This window comes from Rousettus aegyptiacus, unplaced genomic scaffold (genome assembly GCF_014176215.1).
Source record: "Rousettus aegyptiacus isolate mRouAeg1 unplaced genomic scaffold, mRouAeg1.p scaffold_m13_p_4, whole genome shotgun sequence".
NCBI lineage: Eukaryota > Metazoa > Chordata > Mammalia > Chiroptera > Pteropodidae > Rousettus > Rousettus aegyptiacus.
This window is the reverse complement of record NW_023416307.1, coordinates 2,042,943-2,065,404: the sequence shown is the minus strand read 5'-3', so window position 1 is coordinate 2,065,404 and position 22,462 is coordinate 2,042,943. Positions and strand designations below refer to the sequence as shown.

The 22,462-nt window shown below is 40.3% G+C and overlaps 1 protein-coding gene across 2 annotated transcripts in view; it reads right to left on the bottom strand.

Annotated features, from left to right (window-relative positions):
- The window catches only part of BRWD1 (bromodomain and WD repeat domain containing 1), a 99,929-nt gene extending 78,608 nt beyond the window's left edge, over positions 1-21,321 (bottom strand). Inside the window, exons 1-10 of one of the 2 annotated variants that reach the window (XM_036219882.1) lie at positions 21,156-21,321; positions 20,987-21,045; positions 20,815-20,844; positions 20,610-20,669; positions 8,221-8,371; positions 6,061-6,159; positions 5,549-5,709; positions 4,205-4,426; positions 2,251-2,351; positions 1,080-1,150 (exon numbers count right to left, since the gene is read on the bottom strand). In XM_036219882.1, coding sequence (XP_036075775.1) covers positions 1,080-1,150; positions 2,251-2,351; positions 4,205-4,426; positions 5,549-5,709; positions 6,061-6,159; positions 8,221-8,371; positions 20,610-20,669; positions 20,815-20,844; positions 20,987-21,045; positions 21,156-21,204 — 1,003 coding nt within the window. In that variant the 5' untranslated portion in view covers positions 21,205-21,321. The remainder of the gene's footprint in view (positions 1-1,079; positions 1,151-2,250; positions 2,352-4,204; positions 4,427-5,548; positions 5,710-6,060; positions 6,160-8,220; positions 8,372-20,609; positions 20,670-20,814; positions 20,845-20,986; positions 21,046-21,155) is intronic. The other variant, XM_016121721.2, reaches the window with a different exon arrangement.
- Positions 21,322-22,462: the final 1,141 nt, after the last annotated feature.

The following is a 22,462-nucleotide window of genomic DNA, read 5'->3' as shown; positions in this document are numbered from 1 at the left end:
AAAGAATCCTTAATAAAAACCCGAACGAATGGGATTCAGAGAGCTTCAGGCTGGTGAACACACGGGGATGAGGGGAGAGTAGCATACCGCGACTGTGCCCCTTCCCACGCACTTTATCCTACGCATCTCTTCCATCTGGCTGTTCCTAAGTTATACACTTTTATAATAAGCCGGAAATCTAGTAAGTAAAATGTTTAAGTTCTGTGGGCTGCTCCAGCAAAACTAGCCAAAGCCAAGGAGGAGTTTGTGGGAACCTCCAATCTACAGCCAGGCGATCAGAAGCACAGGTGACAACCCGGTGTGAAGTTTGGCATGGAGGGAGGGAGAATCATGGAGGGCCCTTAACCTCTGACATCTCATACTATTCTCTAGATAGTATTATAACTGAGCTGAATTGTAGGATACCCAGCTGGTGCTGAAAAACTCAACACGGGGCTTTAATCTGAAATTGTTGATTCAATCTGTTAATGTTCACTGTCTCCCTCTGCTTTTCTAGTTGTGGCAATGACTAAGTGTTGCTGCTCTAAAAACACTCGACAAAAGGGGCTCTGTTTCCTACACAGCTTGACACACCTAAACCTAGCCATGGAACATAAAGGTCACATGTTGAAGCTTTCAAATTTTTATAGGGGAAAAGTCTTTGAACTCTCCTAAAAAGAAAGGTTAGCACGCGAGTTCACCGTACGAGAAGAGAAAATGGGCACTAATTCCACCAAGATGAGTAGAAAACAAATTTAAAACTCCCAAAAAAAATACAGTTTAGCTTATTAAAAGAAAATGACAATTTTGGTATATCACACACCCAGGGACATGACACAGGAATCGCTCATGTGGACATCTCAACCCTCCTTTTTGCCAGCTACCTCTTACGTCATTGACTGATTGCTATTAGAAACTAGACAGGCAAAATGGAGGAGTGAAAGACAAGAAAAAGGCTAATTAAAGGAGCATCATAGATTAACCTAACGAAATAAACATAAGCCATTTACCATCTCTCTGATAAACATTCTTGGTAATAATGTGGTCACTCAATAAATGCTAAAATAAAACTAAGAAAAAAAGTACCAAAGTTACCTTACCAACACTAAAAGAAGAACAAAGCATTTGAACACCTGGTCGAGGCTTCTCAGTGAACTTCAAGGGACGTGGACTTTAAAAGAGGATGTTTTAAAATACGTTAGTAGTTTTACACATTAACATGGCTTAAAATGCTTTAACAAGCATATTCAAATATTATAATTTAATTTCTATAGTGCCTCAGAGTATGCCAACTATTTCCACAAATGCTATTGTAGCTGGATGGATTTTAGAAAATGGCCTAATCTCTGTCCTCACACTGACCCTACCACACAGAAACAGCAGGCCCACTAATGTCCATTTTGTAACTGAGGTGACTAAACCTCAGAGCTGAAGGAACCCACCATGGCACTGAGGCTGCAGATAGAGTATAAACCTGCCAGGATATAGCACTCTCCAGCAAGAACGGAATGCAAGCCACATGTGTAACTAACTTTAAATTTAGTAGCCACATTAAAAGTAAAAAGAGACAAAATTAGTTTTATTTCATTTAACCCAATATATCCAAAACACATCAATATTAACAAAATTTTAATGAAAACTTTAGATTCTTTCATATTAAGTCTTTGAAATCTTTGTGTGTATTAGGCGGTTCTAACACATCTCAATTTGAACAAAGTTTTCATCAAATATTCAAATTTTATAACTTGAAAAACTAAATTCACATACTCAAGTTGTTGGAAATATGCTTAAGTTTCATAAAAATTGAACCAAGTAACAGTTTTTAAACTTAAATTAATTCAGTTCTTCAACTGCATCAGCCACATCTAAAGTGTCCAACGGTCACATGTGACCAGTGCGTACCGAAGTGGGCAGCACAGGTCTATAATCCAGGTCTTCTGACTCTCAAATGATCCTGCCCAAATTTCTGACTATGTATCTAATTACACATTTTTAACATTTTTTCAAAATGTTTCACATACAAACTATCTTTTTTTTTTCCCACAAAAATGTGCCAGGATAGAATAGCTATGCTCCTTTTACATATCCAACTATCTAAATAGCAAAAACTATAAATAGTAAGTAGTCAATAGCACATATACTGTATATAATAAAAATTAAGTTCAAAAGTAAAAAGGTAACTCTAATCCATAATTTCTCTTTATAATCAGACTTCATTAGACTGTCTTAACATTAAAAAAGACAACTTATTACACAATAAAAGTCACTTACCTGAATTTCAGGGATTCCAACTCCCACTGCCAAAAACAAACTGTCCCATCAGCACCAGTAGAGACCATGTATCTCTGAGAGCCTTTGGCCATTGGACTAAACTAAAAAGCAATAACACATACAAGTCAGTTTTCTGAGCTTGTACTAAAGTAATTTAAACAGATTTTCAAAGTTAACTTCAACTGACACTGTGACACACAAGAAATCCAAAATATACGTGGTAGTACTGTAGTGAAAAGATGGCAACCTATAAGAAAAGTCTATCTCTAAGTTAATTTATACATGTAATGTAATCTCAGTCAGATTATTCCCAAAACTAATAAACTATAATAGGCAGCAAAACTTTTACATAAAGATCTAAGCCTATCAATATGAAAGCATATCACCAAGCCTCGATCATCAAGACTCTGGGGCACACTAGGTACACTGACAGAACCACCAACGGAAAAAATACAAACTCCAAAATGGACTCTCAGATCAGCTGGGGAAACAGTGAATCACTGCATAAATGGTAAAGGGCCCAGTGTGCAGTAATTGGGGGGAGGGTGGGGAGCGGTTCTTCAGGTTGTGCATCAGGATCAATTCCAAGTGGATCATGATTTAAACATTTAAAAAAACAAAACCATGAAAGTATTATAAGAAAATACAAGAATTATGTTCTAACTTCAGAACAGGACTAACATTTGTATTTAATAAAATAGCAACTGTGCTGTACAAACAGGCTGGAGAAATGAAGATCAATCTGGTCCAGAGATGTCCAAGAAGGCTTAAAAGATGCAGAGGAAAATACAAAGAAAACAAGAAAAATATACTAGGCGAAGAAATAATGTGAACAAAAATACAAACGTCACAGGAAATACAGTATGCGATAGCAATGGAAAGACCCAGATGACTGAAGTGTTCATTTCCGGAAGTGGTGGGGAAATGGGTTAAATGGGTAGAGAATCTGGGCCTAATAAACGGCAAATTATGAGGTAACTGTAGTTCTCAAATAAAACACTGACGGCAACCCAAAGACTTGTCTGGCAGTAGTATATAACACCGACTGAAAGGAAACATACAGATAAAAGCCGAGCATCAATCTACTCAATCCAAGTACTCCAAGAAGCTTAACCTTAACCTTTCCTTCCCTCAGAACGGGGAGGAAAGCCAGGAAGAAGCAACACAATCTGCTGACCCACAAGACATTCAGGACAAAGGAGCGTAGCAAAGGAAGACCAGGACTACCACTAGCGGAAAAGAGAAAAAAAATTGCTATTGGTGTTTTTTCAGATGATTACATGCTTTTGATTATTACAACATCTCAGAGAGTACAGTTTATGATCTGTTTTATGATTTTTCCCAAGGTTATATACTTTGTAAGGTAGGTAGGACTTGAACCTGTGACTTCTTCATAGAAGTACCTTCTAAGCTCCTTCTCAAGTATACAAAATGGAGAGTTCAAATGTTCAAACTTAGATAACCTCATCAAAACCAACCTGGTCAACCTCCCCCTGGCCCCGGCAGGTGGGTGCGCGCCAGCAGCTTTGGTAACTCTAGATTAATGTTGAAAATGACTATTTAAACCTAAGCAGATATGTTCCAGAATATGGACCGAAACGGAGTTTAAATGTATTCCTGAAAATTTAATCAGTTTATCAAAATCTACAAGTAATATAGTAGAAAAATCATTAACCTATCGCCAGTTTGTAACTGACTCATTCACTTCAACTATAAACCTAAAGGAATCAGTAAGTCACCGTTAAGCCTTCATATAAAGCTCTACCTACATTACATATTTATTACATCACCTTTTCAAGATTCATGGAAGTACAATTAAGTATATATTTTTCTTTATTACTAAATTTAAAATAAATCATGTAATGATTAAGCATCTTACTATCTCTCATCTCCAAAGAGAGACGAGTTTTAAAGGAAAAGGAGATAATGCACAAACGCGCACATGAACATCTACCTGTAAAGATGTAATGGACCCCGTGTGTCCCTGGAGCACAGCTACCGGGGCACAAGTCCTTAAGCACCACACTCGAATTATTTTATCACAGCTCCCAGCAGCAATCATTGTATTCTCATAGTTTACTGCCATATCTGAAATTTCTGCAGAATGACCTCTTAGTGTGGATAACAGGCGGCCATTGTGTGTTGACCAAATCTTCACCAAACAATCATCTGAACCCTAAGAAAAAATACACCCAAAAATAAATGTTAACACAGAAATCTTTTACATCACCTAAAATACCACCATTTACATGTCACTCAAATCAGGTATCTGTAACTCCTCCTCTCTTTCCGACTGTAGAATACTCTGTAGATTCTGACTCATGGTCAGAACTCTTATGGAATAAGTTTCTTCCTTCAAATCAAAGAATGTCTACATAAAGATACTATGAAATTTCATTCCTATTAATCACACCACATTATAAACACTATCTGCCCTCTATTCTCTGCTAAGCAGTAAGTCCAACTAAAGTTCCTGGCTCACCTATTTTACTTAACGATAGTTAAATGTCAGTTTAGCTCACATCAAGCTAAATAATTTGATGAGTGTTCAGACAGATATCTCTACATTTCATAGGCTGAGAAACAAGAGTAGGTGGCAATCCCAAAAACGACTAAGGAAGGCGTAACTGGACTCACACCCTATTAAATAACCAAAGAACAGTGTCTTAAATTGATAGTAGCCGCTGGCATCCATCCGTTCTGCAAGTATCTGAGGATCTACTCTGAATCTCACAACTGTGAAATGATATCTAAACTTTCTGCCCCTCTTAATTTTCCCTTAACACATTAAAAAGGCAAATTAAATTCCAATTATTTATATATAGTTTTATAATAATTATAAAGTAACATTTCAGTGTTCAAGTAATCACTCAATTTCCCTGGATCAGTGAATAATCGATGTGACTATGAATCACCTATAGAGACTTGGATATTTGGGGGAGGTGGGGGGTTGATTCTGGTTAATACACACAGTAGCAATTGACTTAATTCAGTAGTTCTAAATGGGCTGAAGAAATACTTGGCAGACACACTTTCAAGCATCCTTGATGATCACACCCAAGAACCACCGCTCTAAACCAATGACTCACAAACACGACAGAGGCCGGACTATCTGCATGTGAATCACTTGGGACACCAAATACAAATGCAGATTTATGAGCCCCACACCAGACATGCGGGAGCCAGAATCCCTGAGAATGGGAAATACAGAATCTATGTGTTTTATAAGATTTCCTAGAAGATTCAGAAGAACTAAAGTGCTCCAGATAACAAATTGAGTTTAAAAATGTTAACTCACTGTAAAGATTCTATGTCCTGTCCTATCAAATGCTACACAGTAAACAGCAGATAGATGTCCAAGAATCCTTCTGTGCATTTTTATATGCTGATACATAGTTCCTGGAAATGCTGTGCTAAAAGTGGAACACCCTGTGAGTTGTTTTCCTCGATGTATCTCCACTAGGAAATAAAAACAACGAAAATGGTTAAGGGGAAGCCAATATGTAAAAAACTAAGAAAAACTCCAAAACAAAATCTAAGTTCAAGAAATGCTAAGGACACAAGTTTCTTCCCAGTTGCGTTCTACCATAATCACTGGTACAGACTTCTGGTTATAATTTAAATTTTTTTTCATTAATCTTTATTACTTCTAGAAATTATTTTAGGAAAACAAGTTTGAAAATTGATACTTGTTACTACTGAAACATCACTACTACCAGTATTTCCTTTCAAATTTTGATATAGCAGCTACGAAGTTGGTCAAGAAATTAAAAGAATGATTTCGGCATCTGAATGGCCAACCTCACTTACCAAGATTTGGTGGGGAACCATAATTCACTGGCATTTCAGGAGGTCTTCCTCTATGAAGAGCAGCAAAGGCAGAGCCCTTCCAAACTGTGTGCCTGCAGTCTTTAAAATGAATTTTAGATACACATAAAATCTTGAAAAGTTAACCCCAAGAAAGATTTTATAGAATACTTACGTATATTTTAATAAACTGTTTATTTAAAGTTTTACCAACTAATATACTTTAACAGAAAAGCCCTAGAGGTTTATTAGACTATTTCTGAAGGAAAAAAAATTAAGACATCTCAGATACAACAACGACAACTAACATTGTGTAGCACTTTACAATTTACAAAGTGCTTTCCATGTACATTATCTCATTGAGTCCTCACAACAACCCTGTGAGGTAGGTATTGATTGCCAATTTATTAAGTGAGGTAACTGAGGCTCAAAGGTTCCAGGACCTTCAAAGAGGTCCACTGCAAATGATCAGTCACGATGGAGCACAAAACTAGGTCTTTTAACTTCAAGTCCCATTCAATATTTTTATTTTCCAATGCGGAATAATGCCGTAAAATATTAATGATAAAAAGTCTTAATCACAACTGATGCAACTTTCCAAAAATGGAAATTTTTGTAAGGAAAATTTAAATTTCTTTGATTTATATGAAAATCCTTGACTTAAGTAACCATTTAAATGTTACTGAGTTTTAAAATTAATTTTGGCCAATATTACCATGACTTTAATCTCCTTAGGAAGTAGTGAGAAAATTAAACAGCTCTCCTCTTGTGGAAGGGTCACGGATAATCCTTCACAAGAGCACATATATAGGATCTGTGAGACTGAACACTGATTCCAAAGTCCCTTCCCTCTATGACCTACTAGCAAGTGTACTAAGGAAAAGCATCTGCTCCCTCTAGAGGGGAGAGCAGCAGAACACACAGATCACGCTGTGCTAGAAATGAGCTTCGTCACAACTGGAAGAGGAAGGGAAGGGAGGCATGGTACTAAACCTCTACTGAGCCTCGGGTGCCCCAAACTAACAGGCAGGTTACGTTTTACATGAATGGATTCATTACTACGATCATGATCAAAGAGCAGTTACCAGGCATCCTCCCACGGCACTAATACAAAACAGAGAAATATGGTCCCTACCCTAGAACAGCTTGCTGAATGAAGTCTCTTCTAAGGTCTGCCAGTTCTAAAGCAGTGCCCATCACAAAACGACATTGAACTTGACACAAGTAAACAGAGGAAAACAGGCTACCCAGGCAACCACTATATAACAACCTAAAACAGAGTAATTACAAGTGAACAGGGACATAGAAGAAGGAAGAATATGGACAGTTTCCTGATTCGAGCCAGTGTGGCATGGCCATAGAGCACTAAGGAACAACCATTGCTGACAAACCAGTCGGGCATGGAACCACGAGGGAGGGCTCTTTCTCGGTCGACCTTGATACCGGTGGTACATCTAAGAGGCAGCATTGCGTCAGCAATAGATCTTTAAAATCACGGGGATGAACTCAATGTATGCTCAGGATCAAAAGAGCCAACATTCTTGCCCATTAGCAGTTAAGCCATGTTGCTTGCATACATAGATCATATCACATACATATAATCTAAGTGATTTATACCAAGCTAACAGAAAAAGAACAGCAATTCCAACAGTTTGCTACCACATAACTTAGCAAAAAAAAATTAAACTGGTAAAAAAAGAACCATGCAATTGTACATATTGAGTGCTTGTTTTCAAACTGCTACCAAATTTAGAAAATCACTTTCCTCTTATAACAAAGGGCTTTCAAGAATCTAAATATCAAATGAAGTACTTCTAGCATTTAAAGAGTTTATTAGACACATACAATTACATTCAATGAAGTTATAAGTGAGCTACAAAGTGGAAAATTAAGAACTCACATTGATAAAACCTCAAACACATCTCAGAATAAATTCAAGCTTTTTAGCTTAACATCTATACCTTTATCATTTTTAAATGCAGAAGGACCCATTAAACACTTATGTAATAAAATTCAATGTCTACGCTAAATGCAAAGAATTTTATAGTCCACAGCATAGTTTATAGTTACATATCACCTTTCTTCCACAATGCTTACATTACTTCACAATTATAATTATTAAGCTAGTAATACAAAGCAGAACACTTCTTCAAATTAAGGTACCTTTTGCTGTACGTAGCAAAGACTGCCTTCCTGCACCAAGTAAAGAAGTGACTCTTGAAATACTGGGTGGAATTTCTTTATCCAACATGGGACCAATGCGCTGGCAGATTTGCAACAGATGATCAGGAGCCACATGCTTATTGGACAAGACCTGATTGGAGAGCAAGTTTGAAAAACACTGTTTATAATAGCATCAAAAATATTAAATACTAAACATTAAATACTAAATATTAAAGTCTGACAAACCACGTGAAAAATGTGTACAATGAAAATTACAAAACATTATTGAGAGAAAAATTAAAGATCTAAAGAAACAGTAAATTGATGTATAGATTCAAAGTCACCCCAATCAAAATCCCAAAAGGCTTTTTTTTTATGGAAACTGACAATTTCAATCTCAAATTCATATGCAAATGAAAATGGCCCAGAAAAGCCAAAGCAGCTTTGAAAAAAAAAAAAACAAAGTTAAGAGCTAACAATACCTGACTTTAGGGCCTGTTATATAAGGACCACTGATTTTTGACAAAGGTTCAAAGGAGAAAAGATAATCTTTTCAATGAAAGGTGCTGAAATAATTAGATACCCACTTGCCAAAAATAAATAACTTTGACTCATATGTCACACCATAAACAAAAATTATCTCAACAGATCATAGGTTTAAATGTATAATATGAAACCATAAAACTTATAATAAAAAAAAATTGGAGAAAATCTTTATGACTTCAGGTTGGGCAAATATTTCTAATTACGACACCAAAAGCACAATCCACGAAAGAAAAAATTAATAAATTGGACTTCATATTAAACGAAGACTCACTGATGCAAAGAACAAGCTGATGTTTGCCAGATGGGAGGGGGTTTGGGTGATGTGGTGAGAAGGTGAATTCAAACATAAAATAAACCTGGAGGAAATATCACATTCCTGTTCATAAGCCCCAGTGACAGAAAATAATTTCTTCGACATTTCAACCTGGCTTACATGTTCCACCCTGACAGATATTCCAAGGCATAACTAGAAAGATCAAAGCTCAGCCAGACCTCAAAAAGTGTGTCCTACTAATTAGCACTGTGTGCTTAAAAGCGTCCGTCTAAAAATCCAAAAACTACTGCAGATAATTAGCTCATGACAGAAGGGGAAAGGGAGATAAGAGGAAATAGAAGATAATTCTGACAGGAATCAAGAAAATCATATCTAAGAAGAACTCCTCCCTAATGCAAATGTGAAAACAAAAACTCCCACTAAACTAATTGCACTGATTGACCTAAACAATATGCCTATGCAAAAGGTTTAAATACTTGGCCTTGGGTGATGGCAAAATGGCTTCTGTAAGGGGAAAATTATTTCTCTAATAGTTTTCTTTGAGACTTCCACTATTTAGGTGGATATAGAACTTATTGAGTTACAATTGACTTTTAAGTTTTGAAGTTACATAACCAAGCCTATGTGGAAATAGAGACTGGAAATTGGATATAAGAGGTATGGATAAAAGGAACTCCTTTAGATAGAAAAGGTATGGAAAGAACATTTTAAACAGGTTGCTTCCCAATGCTAGACAGGATCTTACTTTCCCTCTTAAATGATCTGGAAGGAGAAATTTACAAACATGCAGATTACACTAAATGCATGGGCTGAACAAGCGATAAAACTAATCATTAAAACAATGGAGGCTTCGACATAGGCATATTTGGGCAAAGTCCAGATATAACAGGAACAGGAATTTCATGCAGCAGTTGTAATTCCCATAAAGAAAATTACAGATTCCTTGCATTTCTGAGGATTCTAACAATAGTATCAAAGATGGAGGGGAGGGGATTATCTTAATTTTATACGAAACAAAGTGCATCTGGAAAATAATGTGGTTCTAGTCCCAATACAGGCAACAAAAATAATCAATAGATAATGGTTCTATATTATTCAAAATTAATGGCATATTGATCAAATCGATATAATGTTTCTTCGATGTTTTGAACTCCTAGACATGAATGTTAGAACTGTTTCTATCATCAACTCCAATGAGTAAGCCATTATACAAGATTCCCAGGAGTCAGGCCAGAACTAAGTCCCTACAAGAATCCAACAACAACTCTCTCTACCATCTTGTTGTTTGTAGGCATATTCGGCCTTGAGAGTTTATCAGCCACAATCCTAGTATCACTTGATTACTATCACTACTGCCAAACACTGAGGACAGCATGAGTTCTTCAAGCCCAGGGTAGCAGTTACAGAAAGCAGTAGTAGGCTCTAGATATCCTAACTATAAAGTTATGGGACAAAGTAACTTTTTCGGTAAAGTCTGGGATGCTGTAATCTAATTAGGATATAGAATATTTAATATCTTAATATGTGCCTATCTAGCCTTTAGCTTTCCCTCACAGTATGTTAAACTACACCTAGGAATCTTTTAATGGGGAACATGTAATTATCATATATCCCAATTCCTATACAATAAAAAATACAACAATGAAAAGAAATGAGAAAGCACTTATACAAATACAAAATGTGGTGTCTTCCTTGCTTAAATAATTCCTCTTAGTTTCTGATGAAATGGATGTTCTTGGCCTCTTTCCTAAGCTTTACATAAAGAAGAGAATGTTTAGTAGTCGATGACAGGATAAACATTCCTATAGAAATAAGAGAACTTTAACACTCGGTTACACAAAAGAACTTAACACTCAGAGAAATGTCCCAGTGTTAGCATGGAGAGCCTGCATTTAAAAGCACTTAAATTTATTTTAATTCAGAAATATAGACCAGTTTTGGCTTCCCAGACAGAGCAGGAAATGACTGCTCACCCAACAGCCATTACCCACCCACTTTGGCTGAACCTAACTTTCCAGACTCCTTCATAATTAGGTCATGTGCGCTAGTTCTGGCCAATGAAACTGAGAAAATATCTCCTTGAAATGTCTTTGGAAAAATTCACCTCTCCAATAAGAGTCCTAGGAATAAAGAAACCTTCCCTCCCACCATTTCTAGGATATCACTGCAAGAGCCATCTAGCAACTGTAAAACTAAGATTGGGAGAAAAAAGCCAGAATGTAAAGGCTGCCCAAGCAGAAAGAGACAGTGCCTTTAATGGCATCATTAAATCACTGTATGAATGCCACCTGCAACCTGTAAGACATCATTATATATCTTTATGAACTAAGCCCCTGCTTGTAAGCAGATGAGGTATTCCAAAAGCCTACTTTCATTAACTATGCACTCACAAATCATAACAGTATGCTGAATACCTGTAGCAAAGTCACCCACCAACCACCCAAGTAAAGTGAGGGTTACTTGGAAAACGCTATTAATGCTGACTGCAATACTAAACACGGATACATTCTAAATTAGCATTTATTTCTACATAACCTGTCATGTTTTTCCTCTCTTAGCAAGACAATGACCCCTACTTCTAGACTTTAACAGCTTTTCCAAATTACAAATTTTTCAAAAGAAAAATATCCTAAGATTTCTGATATTCTTTGTAGGAAGCTCTCCTGCTGTTTCTAGACCTACCATCGGATCTGAAAGGAATAAAATACATGATGCAAAATCCTCGGGGTTTACCAGTGCATCAGCTACCATCTGAAAACACTGAGCTTCAGAGTCTTCTGTTGTACCAAATCGAAATAATAATTTTCTAAGTTGAATACGATCAAAATAAAACCTCAATCCTTTATGGAACTTAATGAAGAGTCAAATATTCCCCCAAAAAGTCAAACTTTATTTTTAAAAAATATTGTTTCACAAGATATATTAAACGCAGAAGAGACAAACTCCAAAATGCCTGGATTTTTAGCATGGAACAATCTACAGAAGATATGAAATAGTAAAGTACTTGGTAAAATAATTTTAGCCACATAAACACAGTGATGACCACAGATTTCAACATTAATTAAAATATTTCCTAGTCAGACTTCCTAGTTCATTATTTCATCATAAGTCTGTCATATTCCAACGACAAAAAATATATATATAACCTGTTCATTTTAGTTATAGCTTTAAAATAAATTCAAAAACTCAATACGAATATAGAACACAAGTTTATAAAAGTGTTCAAAAAACTGTTACGATCTTAATATTTTAGAAGAGTTAAAAGCACTGTACTTGATACAGATTCTGGGCTCAACAGCTGAGTCCCGAAATGTCTAAAATAATTCTAAAATAAATATAATAAAATGAAGTTATACAGGTTAAAGCTCTTTTGTGTAGAATTTACCAAAAAAACGACTCAAAAATGAGCTACTATTTCATCCATCACATTGGCAAAGATGAGAAAGGTTATCGGGGTAAGAAATCTGTATACTCTCACATGGCAGCCAAAAGTTTACACTGGCAGAGCCTTAAGAAGAGCAAATTTACAGTAAGCATTAAAAACATGTAAACCATATTATTTAAGTTCCTAGGAATTTATGTGACAATTACATAAGATATAGATAAATAAATGTAGAGATACATAGCTTTTATAATCACTAACAGAAAAAACTGGAAATCAACCATATGTCCAACAAGCAAATGGTTAAACTCCTCCAAAGAAATGGAAAAGAATTCACAGTATAATTTTTTTAAAGATGCTATTTATGTTAGAATATATATATAATGAAAAATAAGCACTTCTCATTTTAATGGTTTTCTATTTTCTCTTCGCTTTTACATTTTCTAAATATTGTACAATGAACGTTAAGCAATTTTTCTTTAACATTAAGACATTATGACAATTTTTAGTCACGGTTCACAGATAAAAGGCTAATGAACTAATTACAGTTGACATTTGAACAACGCAGGGATGAGGGGTGCCAAACCCCATGCAGTCAAAAATCTGAGTATAACTTTTGACTCCCTAAAAACTTTACTAATGGCCTAACAGAAGCCTTACTGATAACATAGTCAATTAATCCAGTTTGTATGTATACATTATATACTATATTCTTACAATAAAGTAAGCTCAAGAAAAAAAAATGTTATCAAGAAAATAATAAGAGAAAATACATTTACGGCAATGTACATATTTACCGAAAGGAGCCCACCTAAACGGATTCCCACAATTCAAACTGCTGATCGAGAACTGCATGCCACTTGTTACACCCCGACTGAAAGGCCACTATCAACATCTTCAAACATTTACATACAAAGATAACATGGGCAAATCAGAAGACCTTCAATGGAGGAGGCTCTACCGCAAGGTCTTTGTCAAGCCAAAGTCTCTCAATTTGAAGCAACTTCAAATATACCAATGATACTAAAACACATACCAGAATAAAGTGGGAGGAGCCTCTCCTGACCCGCAGGAGGTTACCTGCCCTAGCCCTACCTCTAACTAGTTACAAGACAAGGTACTTACAAGACAAGTAACTAACCTTCAAAAGGTACTAAGACTTTGAGTTCTCATGCAAAAATAAGTAAAATTGTGTGCTTACAATGTATAAGACACACACCTAAGTGTTAAGGTTTGACTACTTCCTCACTACATTAATGATAACAGCTAACACTTACATAGTGATTACAATCTGACAGACATTGTTCTAAGAACTTTAAGTACACGTACTTCCTGTAACTCCCAACTACTTATCCTTATTTTACAGATGTGAAAACACAGGCACGGGCATTAAAAAACCTGCCCAGAATCAAAGAGCTGAATGGCAGAGCTGAGAATGTAAGCCCGGCCTGCCTAGTTCTGCAGCTCTCCAGCCCTGGATCACTGCAGTCAGGTATGCTGCATCTTGATAAAAGCAGCCAGTAATGAGATAATCAACCAAAGTGACCTCCACAAGTTTTTAAAGCCAAATATATGCAAATTGATTAAAATCAAGAGAATTTTTTCTACGCGGTTAGATTCTCACATCCAAATCTCATGCACCTATGCCATTAGAAACACTAAAATCAAAGTCCCGACCTAATTCTGAACACTGCATGCATAATTCCTCCTGTACCACGATAGCTATTACATAATTTTAACACAGAAGTTTTGTGTTCAAAATGCCTCTTTCCATTCTCCACTCAAAGAAAAGATAATAAACAAAAACCAAAAGACTTATTTTGCACATTCCTAGTGAAATGGATGAAGGATCTTAAAAGGGACAACTCCCATGTGTCCCACGGCCACCCTGCATACACTGTCCCGCTACAGACCAAGTGCACATCTTAGAGCCATGTGAAGAAATCAGAAATATAACACCACTTAATAACCAAATTTCACTAGGCTCAAAAAGAAAATACACTAAAGCATTAAAAAAATTAATCTTTCCAATGAATATGGAGAGCCTACTATATGCCAGGAAGTACACGTGTACCAACCGATAACTAAAGATGGTTACACACACCACAGATTTTTTAAAGATTAAAAGTAATCATTTCTTCCAACCAATAAAAGGAGAACATGTGAAACTACTGCTCTCACCCTAACAATAAGAAGCTGGATTAGCTTAAAAATATATTTTTAACCTATCACAAATTTAAGTTAGCTACACCCCAGAAACTGATGAACCCTTCTGTGAACTGACCACAGATGAGAAAAAAGAAAAACCTGTCAAACTTTTAAACCTAACAGCCACCTGGGGGCCGGCAGGACCAATCTGACCATTGAGGAGCCTCAGGCAGTGCGTCTGCACCCACACCACTCTCTCCCGTAGACCTTCCCCAACTGCAGCTGGGGAGAGAACCCCTCCAGCACAGTGCCCTGCAGAGGCCCTCCCACGGCGAGGGACAGGACACAGGGTAGAAAGCCAAGGGCAGGGCTGGAGAGCGAAGAGCACTCGTCCACAACACAGAAAGCTAGCGACGGGACCGAGCGCACAAGACTTTACACAGTGTGGAGAGCTGGCCACTCAGCTATAAAATACAGACACCTCAGGAATCCCACCAGGGCTCAAATCCCACACTCTACAGAAAGGGAAAGTCTCGCCCTCAAAACCTGAAGCTGCGACAAGCCCAGACGAGCAGATACAAATTAGACTGACCCAGCCTGACAAACAGCTTGAGAGAAAAAAAGTGCTGTCCTCGACTGCGGCTGATTGTATTACTTCAGCCTCCACTCTTGTTTGTCATTATTACACTTACTGGGGTGACACTGGTTAATAAAATCATATAGGTGCAAATGTACAGTTCAGTATGTCGTACATCCACTGCATTGTGTTCACCACCCAAAGTTAAATCTCCTTCGGTCACCACGTATTCGACCCCCTTCACCTTATCCACCTCCCCCTCCAGCTTTCACTCTGTTTAACACAAAGGGCCCAGCGTACTTGAAAAGATAACGAAATTCATAACAAGGCGAACATGTGGCCCATGGTCAAGAGAGGGCGTGCTCACTAGAAGCAGATTCACAGATGGCCCAGATATTCAAAAACTCTCAGCACGTCTCTCTTCAGAATATTTTGCCCCATTTTTCTATCTTTTCCATTTGGGACTTTATACATTAGACTCTTCGCTATCCTGCAGATTAATCTCAGAGAGCCTCAAGAAAAGTACATACAAAGAAATCTCCTAGGCATCTGCGGTGGCTTCTGGCGTGGCCTCCAATGGTCCCCATGCCTCCTGGGATTCACCGCCTTGTGAAATCCCCTCACCTTGAGTAAGTTACTCCTAACGAACAGGATACAGTAACACTGAGGGGATACCACATCCATGACTAGGTTACAAAAGACTGTGACTTCTGTCTTGGTAGCAGACTTGACTTGTCGGCTTTTATCTCCTGGTGCAAGCTGCCATGTTGGAGAGACTAATGTGGGAACTGAAGGCAGCCTACAGCCCGCTAAGGACTGAGGTGTCAATCCAACGATCCCCTCCCAGAACCAAATCCAGCCAAAAACTACGTGAGCTCAGAAGCGGAGCCTTCCCCGGTCCAGCCTTCAGTTGAAAACCCAGCTCTGGCCAACTCGGAGGGCAGCCTTGAGACTGAGAAAGAGGACGGGGCTCAGCTGTGCCTGGACTCCTGACTTACAGAAAGTGTGAGATAGTCAGTCTTTGTTGTTTTAAGCCACTAAATTTTGCAGTAATTTGCTCTGCAGCAATAGATAATACTACAATATACCATAGTAAAACTGCTGAAAATAGAAGACAAAATAAAAATCTTAAAAAGCTGCAAGGAAAAAACAGTATCCTCAGGAAAAAAAAAAAAAACAGTAAAACTACTAGTTTCACATATTAATGTGCTGAAAGAAGAAAAAAACAAAATTTCAGAGCTAACAAAAATAACCTTTAAAAATAATGACAAGACAAAGATGTCTTTAAACCAAAACAATAAAACAATGGGGGGAAAAAAACATTATAATAAGTTGCTCAGACTGAAGAAAAGTAATCAGAAAACACATATGGAAAGATGCAAAGACAAGGAATTTAAAATAGAAGAGGTACACAGGTGGGTAAGCAAATAAATATTAACTTTAGAATAGCAATAACATCCGGAAAAATTTTTAACGTACATAAAAGTAAACTATGATACTAGCCCAAAGGGCAGGAGGATGACAACTAATAGTTTTAGTTTATTTGGAAAACAGTAAAGTACTTAACTTAAAAGCAATAAATAACTAGGACAATATTTATTTAATCCAAAAGAAAGCGGAAGAACAAATAGAGTTGAGACATATATAAAATAGAGACCTGGCAAACTTAACACAATTGTCCAATTATATTAAATACAAATGGTTTAAGACACTCCCAAGAAGAGTGAATAAGGAAACTATATGCTCTTTACAAAAAACGCAATTTAATGAGAAAAATTAAAAGGATAGAAAAAGATATAGTTTGCCATCATTAACCAAAAGAAAGTTGGTGTGGCTACAGTAATGTGAGACTTAATGTAAACATAATAGAACCCTAAGTAAACTATGGACTGTGGGTGCTTATGACGTGTCAATGCAGGATCATTGATTATAACACATACTACTCTGGTGGGGGATATGGATAATTAGGAAAACCATGCAAATATCTAGGGAATTTGGCAAATATCCGTATCTTCCACTTGATTTTGCTGTAAACCTAAAACTATTCTAAGAAAAAATTAAGACTATTAAAAAGGGGGGCAGGGTAGGATCAATTAAATAAGATAATTCTGAATTTCTATGTACCTAATGACACAGCTCTCCAAAATAAAGAACTGAAATTTTTTAAAAAGACAACTCCATAATCGTAGTTGGACATTTTAACACTCTTCCCCAGAAACCAACAGAACAAGCTGGCAACTATCTGTAAGGATTTAGATAACTTGAAAGGAAAAAGGTCATGCAACTTTTGTCCCTTAAATGCAAATAGCTGTTATGATCAGGTGAGCCTATGAAAGCAATACCTATTCTCTTTCAAAGTAGCACAGTGAGTCTATGGCCATGCCACCATGAACAAGCCCAATTCCACCTGATCTTGGAAGCCAAGCAGGGTAGGGCCTGGTTAGTCCCTGAACGGAACTTAAAGGTTTAAAAAGTGACTACACATAATAAACCAAATACTGATTTCATTACAAATAATTCTTAAAGACTTTTCCTTACACAAAAGGATTACTCAAATTTTTTTTTAAAAAAACTTAATGACAATAAATTTTCTAATGACTACAAAATAAGGGTCTTCTGATTTGTGTTTTCTAATTAAGAGTGTGACCTACAAAATAGTGTCATGCTATTCAATGACTAAGCATATCAAATCTTTCTCCCTTTTAAATACACCCTATCTTTACAAACTTTGTCCTTCCCAATTCCTATGTCCAACTCTATAGTTCTGGTTCCTTTTTCCTCTTTCTTCACCACCTATAAATCATGAAAATTCCAATTAAATTTTATGAATTTACAGGCCCAATTGCTAATGCAAAGTTAGGTATTGAAAGATAACTAGTCTCAATTCTTCTAAGTAGTATCAAAAATATTCTTGCTTTCAAAGGACAGGTTGGAATAATAGCATGGTCACAAGTCTTAGATAATCTGCAGCTTTATACAAGTGATATTGGAATCACCTGAAAGGCTTTAAAAACTAGTGATGTCCAGTCCCACCACATAGATTCCGATTTAACTGGCCAGGGATATGGCCTGGGCACCTAGATTTTAAAAAGCTCCCTAAATGGTTCTGACCCAAGAATGACCACTATTAAGAAGAAGGAATAAGTTAAGTGACATAAGAAAACAAACATAAGGAAATAGTGAAGACAAAATCAGAATATATAATATTCTACAGGGTAATCAACTCAGGCTCTTCAACAAATCAGTGGCACAGGGGGAAAAAAACTACGCAAGATAAAAAGATGTTTAAGACACAATCAGTACAATGCCTGGACCTTTGTCTGAAGCCCAATTCAAACTAAATATTAAAGCACATCCAGAGAACAAATCTGAGTATGAACTAGGTATACAATACACACACACACGTGCGCGTGCGCACATGGAAATATAGACCATTTTATAAATGTGATCCTGGAACAGTGGTAGCATAAAAAATTGTTCTTACATTCTTTAGAGATGCACCCTGTACAATTTAGGAGTGAAATGTAATATCTGAGATTTACTTTAAAATACTTCAGAATATTAACCAATGAAAGAAAGGAATGTCTGAAATTTGCCCCAAAACCATACAGCCTGGGGGGGAAGCAGGTAATAGATACAACATTCTTTCGGAATCACTGAAGCTGATAAGGGCACCTGGTGGATGGTTCATTATTCTATTTTTCTATGTTTTAAGATTTGATAGTTTACAAAAAATAATACACCTCAAAAACAAGCCAAAGTAAATGTAGCAAATTAGCAATGAATTTGTTACATGGGGGTTCATTACATTATCCTCATTTGAAACACTTATTTTTTTAAAAAAGACTTTGGGAAACTAGAAGCTACCCATATACCTTGATAAAATAATAATCCTCCTCTACTACTTAGTGCTGGGATGGGGGGAGGAAGAAAGGTAAAAGAATAAGATGCCCACCAGACCAAACTAGCCAGGTGCTGAGTGATGACATGTCATAGCAACATCACAGGAGCATATTGAAGATTTTGAATAATTTTCAGAACATTAAGTAGGATTTTAAGCAATTCTAACAGCAAAAACCAAAACACACATAAATCTATTTAAAAGTATCTTTTCCAGTAGGTTAGAGCATACTTCCCTCAAAATTTGTACATTTTCTCATCAGGAGCACTTCACTGTCACATCGAAGCTCCTCTAATTCAGTGAAAACATTATATTTCTCATCAACAAGAGTAAAACACTAGTCCTATGTTTCTTTGACTTAAAAGTTTCAAAGTATTAACCTCAAAACATAAAAACTCCACCATCATACATAATTTTCGGAACTCACGTTCTTGAAAATATTACTTGCTTTTAAATGTTTTCATCAAAAAAATTCTAAAGCACATATTAAAACTCACAACTGAAACAGAAACCCTTTGTTACTTTCATCAGACCATGTTAATATTTAACTGTTCATGTACAGATGACAAATCTATTATTTTTCTTTTTTTTAATACAAGAATGGTAACCATATCCTACCAACTTGTGCTTACAGATATTAAAACTGTGGTAAAGTATCATTCATGAGTTGTTTTACTCATACAAGATGCAGAACAGGGCCCTGCGACTAAAAAAACATCCTTTGTCCTGATATAAAAATTGTCAAAAACATTTCTCTGAAAAATGTTTTATTCCACTAAGAACAAGCGAGTGGACAAAACTGAATTACATATTGTGAAGGCAACTAATAGACTGACAGATAAAGGATAAGGAAAAAAACTAAAATCTACATATCGGTGCTCCAAAAACAGAAACGTCATCATTAGGACCTATATATGCGCAGCGAGATCGCTGAAAATGTTCATCGAAATAAATCAGTTCAACGCATTCAACAAGTGTAATTTAGAGCGGAAAAAGTAATGGAGGAGTGGCATATTCTCACAGCAGCACTTTTTTTATTATGCTGATGGGGTGAAAGAAGAAAATGCCAACAAGGAACATTTCTCCACCTTTCAGACACCCAAGATTCTATTCCTAGGGAACAAGTGGTCTTAAGGGCTGGGCGGGGCCAAAGAAAGACGACCAATCAGAGCCAGAGTTACAAGTCGGGTTACGCAGACAGACGGGTGAGAAGAGATCGCTGAATGGCCAGCGCGCCCCCGCGCGCGCGCACGCGCGCCCCCGGCTCTCACCGCAGGCAGCGGCAGCTGGGGAGCCTCCCCGCCGCAAACCGCCGCGCAGAGTCGCCCCCGCCGCCGCCCCGCCGCCCCCCCCCCACGGCCGTTTCCCACCCAAACAAACCCGACCACCCCAAGACAAAACAAACCCCCCCGGGGGCAAGTCCCACGGTCCCGGTGACGTCCCGACTGCCCACCCGCCCCCGAGCGCGGCTCGGTCACTTCGCCCCACGAGCTGGAGCCCCGAAAAGGGGGCGGGGGACGGGGGCGCGGAAACACCGGGACGGAAATGTCAAAAGTCTCACCAATTCCTCGTAGCTCCTGTTGTGCTCGTTGCCCTCCCAATCCAACCTCTTCGGCAGCAACTGCAAAGACACGAGACGCGCACCCGAGTGACCACGGCGCGGGTCCGGGGCGGGGGGCGGCGGGGGCGGCGGGGGCGACAGGGCCCCGCACAAGGTCGGGCGGGCGAGCGGGGGGCGCGGGGCGCGGACCGCGGCGGAGACTCACCTGGTACTGCTCCAGCTCCTGCACCAGCACCTGCAGCGACGAGACGTGCGGTTAGAGGGCTGGGGGCCGCACCGCGGCCCGCCCGCGCCCGCCTCCCGCGACCCCAGGCGGCGGCGCGGCCGGGGTGCGGGCCACGGCCGCCGCCGCCGCCGCCCGCGGGCCCCGCGCTCACCTGGGCGGCTCTCCGACACGGGCCGGCCGAGAGGTACCGGGCGATGAGGAAGTACAGCTCTGCGGGAAGATGGGGAGTCGGGTCAGGCGCGGGCGCGCCGGCCGGAGGGGGCCGGGGTCGGGGCGCGGGCCGGAGACGCCGCGCGGGGGGCGCGGGCCGTGCGTCTTACCCGACTCGATGAGGGGCACCGGGCGTCGGGCGGGCGAGGGCTCCGCCATGGCCGGGCGCGGGGAGAGGGGCGGGAGCGGGCGAGCGAAGCGTGTAGGCCGCGCCGAGGCCTGAGCGGGCCGGCGTCCCTCTACCTCAGGCGCGCCGCCGCCGCCATGCCGTGCGCGCCGCCAGCGCCGACGCCTCCGCGGAAGTAGTCCCTCCGCGGCAGGAAAAGTAGTCCCCGGCGGGGGCCGCCCGGCGCCGCGGCGAGGCCGGCGGGACGCGCCCGGCCCGCACGGCGGCCCTCGCCGCGCTGTCCCGTCCGCGGGGCGCAGCGAAGCCGCCTCTGCGGGGCGAAGGCCTGGCCCGGGGCCGCCAGCGGTGGGGGCGGGGCGGCGCGCGGCCGGATCCCTGCGCCGCGAGGCGGGGCCCGGCCATTGTGAGGCGGCCGCGCGGAGGCCCAGCTGCGCGGCGGGGCGGGCGCCGGGGGCGGAGGTCGGGCGGGGGCCGCGCCGGGGGATGCTCCGGGGACCGCGGTGGGGGTGGGGACAGGAACAGGTCCCCGCGCCCCGGCGCGCACGGAGCCCCGCCACCCCTGAGCGCAGGGGTTCGGGACGCGCCGCAGGTCCGCCGGCGGAGCCCGCCTCGAGCTCTCGGAAGGGACATTTCTCGGACGGCCATCTGGGGCCAGTGTGTTGCCCCCGGACCCCAGCACGAAGATCGCTCGCTTCGGAGACGCGACACCCTTAAAGCAGTCGCGCTGCCCTCAGCAGAACTGCCCAGAAGCTTCCTCCGGGGAGCGGAGGGGAGGGGAGGGGTGCGGGGAAGCCACAGGCGTGGGGAGGACGGGGTCCGCGGACACTGACCCTCTGTGGCCCGGGGGTACAGCGAACGCTTACGGGGACCCTTCGTCGCCCCATGCAGTGGCGCGAGAGAGAATAAGACCGAGCCGCAGTCCCGGAGGAACCCCGCCGGGCAGTGCCCAGAAAGGGTTAAGGAAAACGCAGCACGTCGCCGAGGATGTGAAGCTCGCCAGCGGGGGAAAGCCGCCCAGAGCGCCGTCTTGGCCGGGCGGGACGAACTGGCAGCGGTCCTTCCAGGGGCGAGAGGCAGGAACCGGGGGAACACGGGAACCAAGGGTAATTAGGATTCTCTTGGAAGACAGGACCTGAGGTTGGAGCAGTGGACAAGGGCCAAACAAATTCCCTAATTGCCATGCTAGGTTTCTGACCTAACTGGATTAATCAATCACTCGGCCTGTTCTAGGGCCCTGTTCTGAGCCCTAAAGTTGCAGCAGTGAGCAAAACCAATATCCCTGCCTTCGTG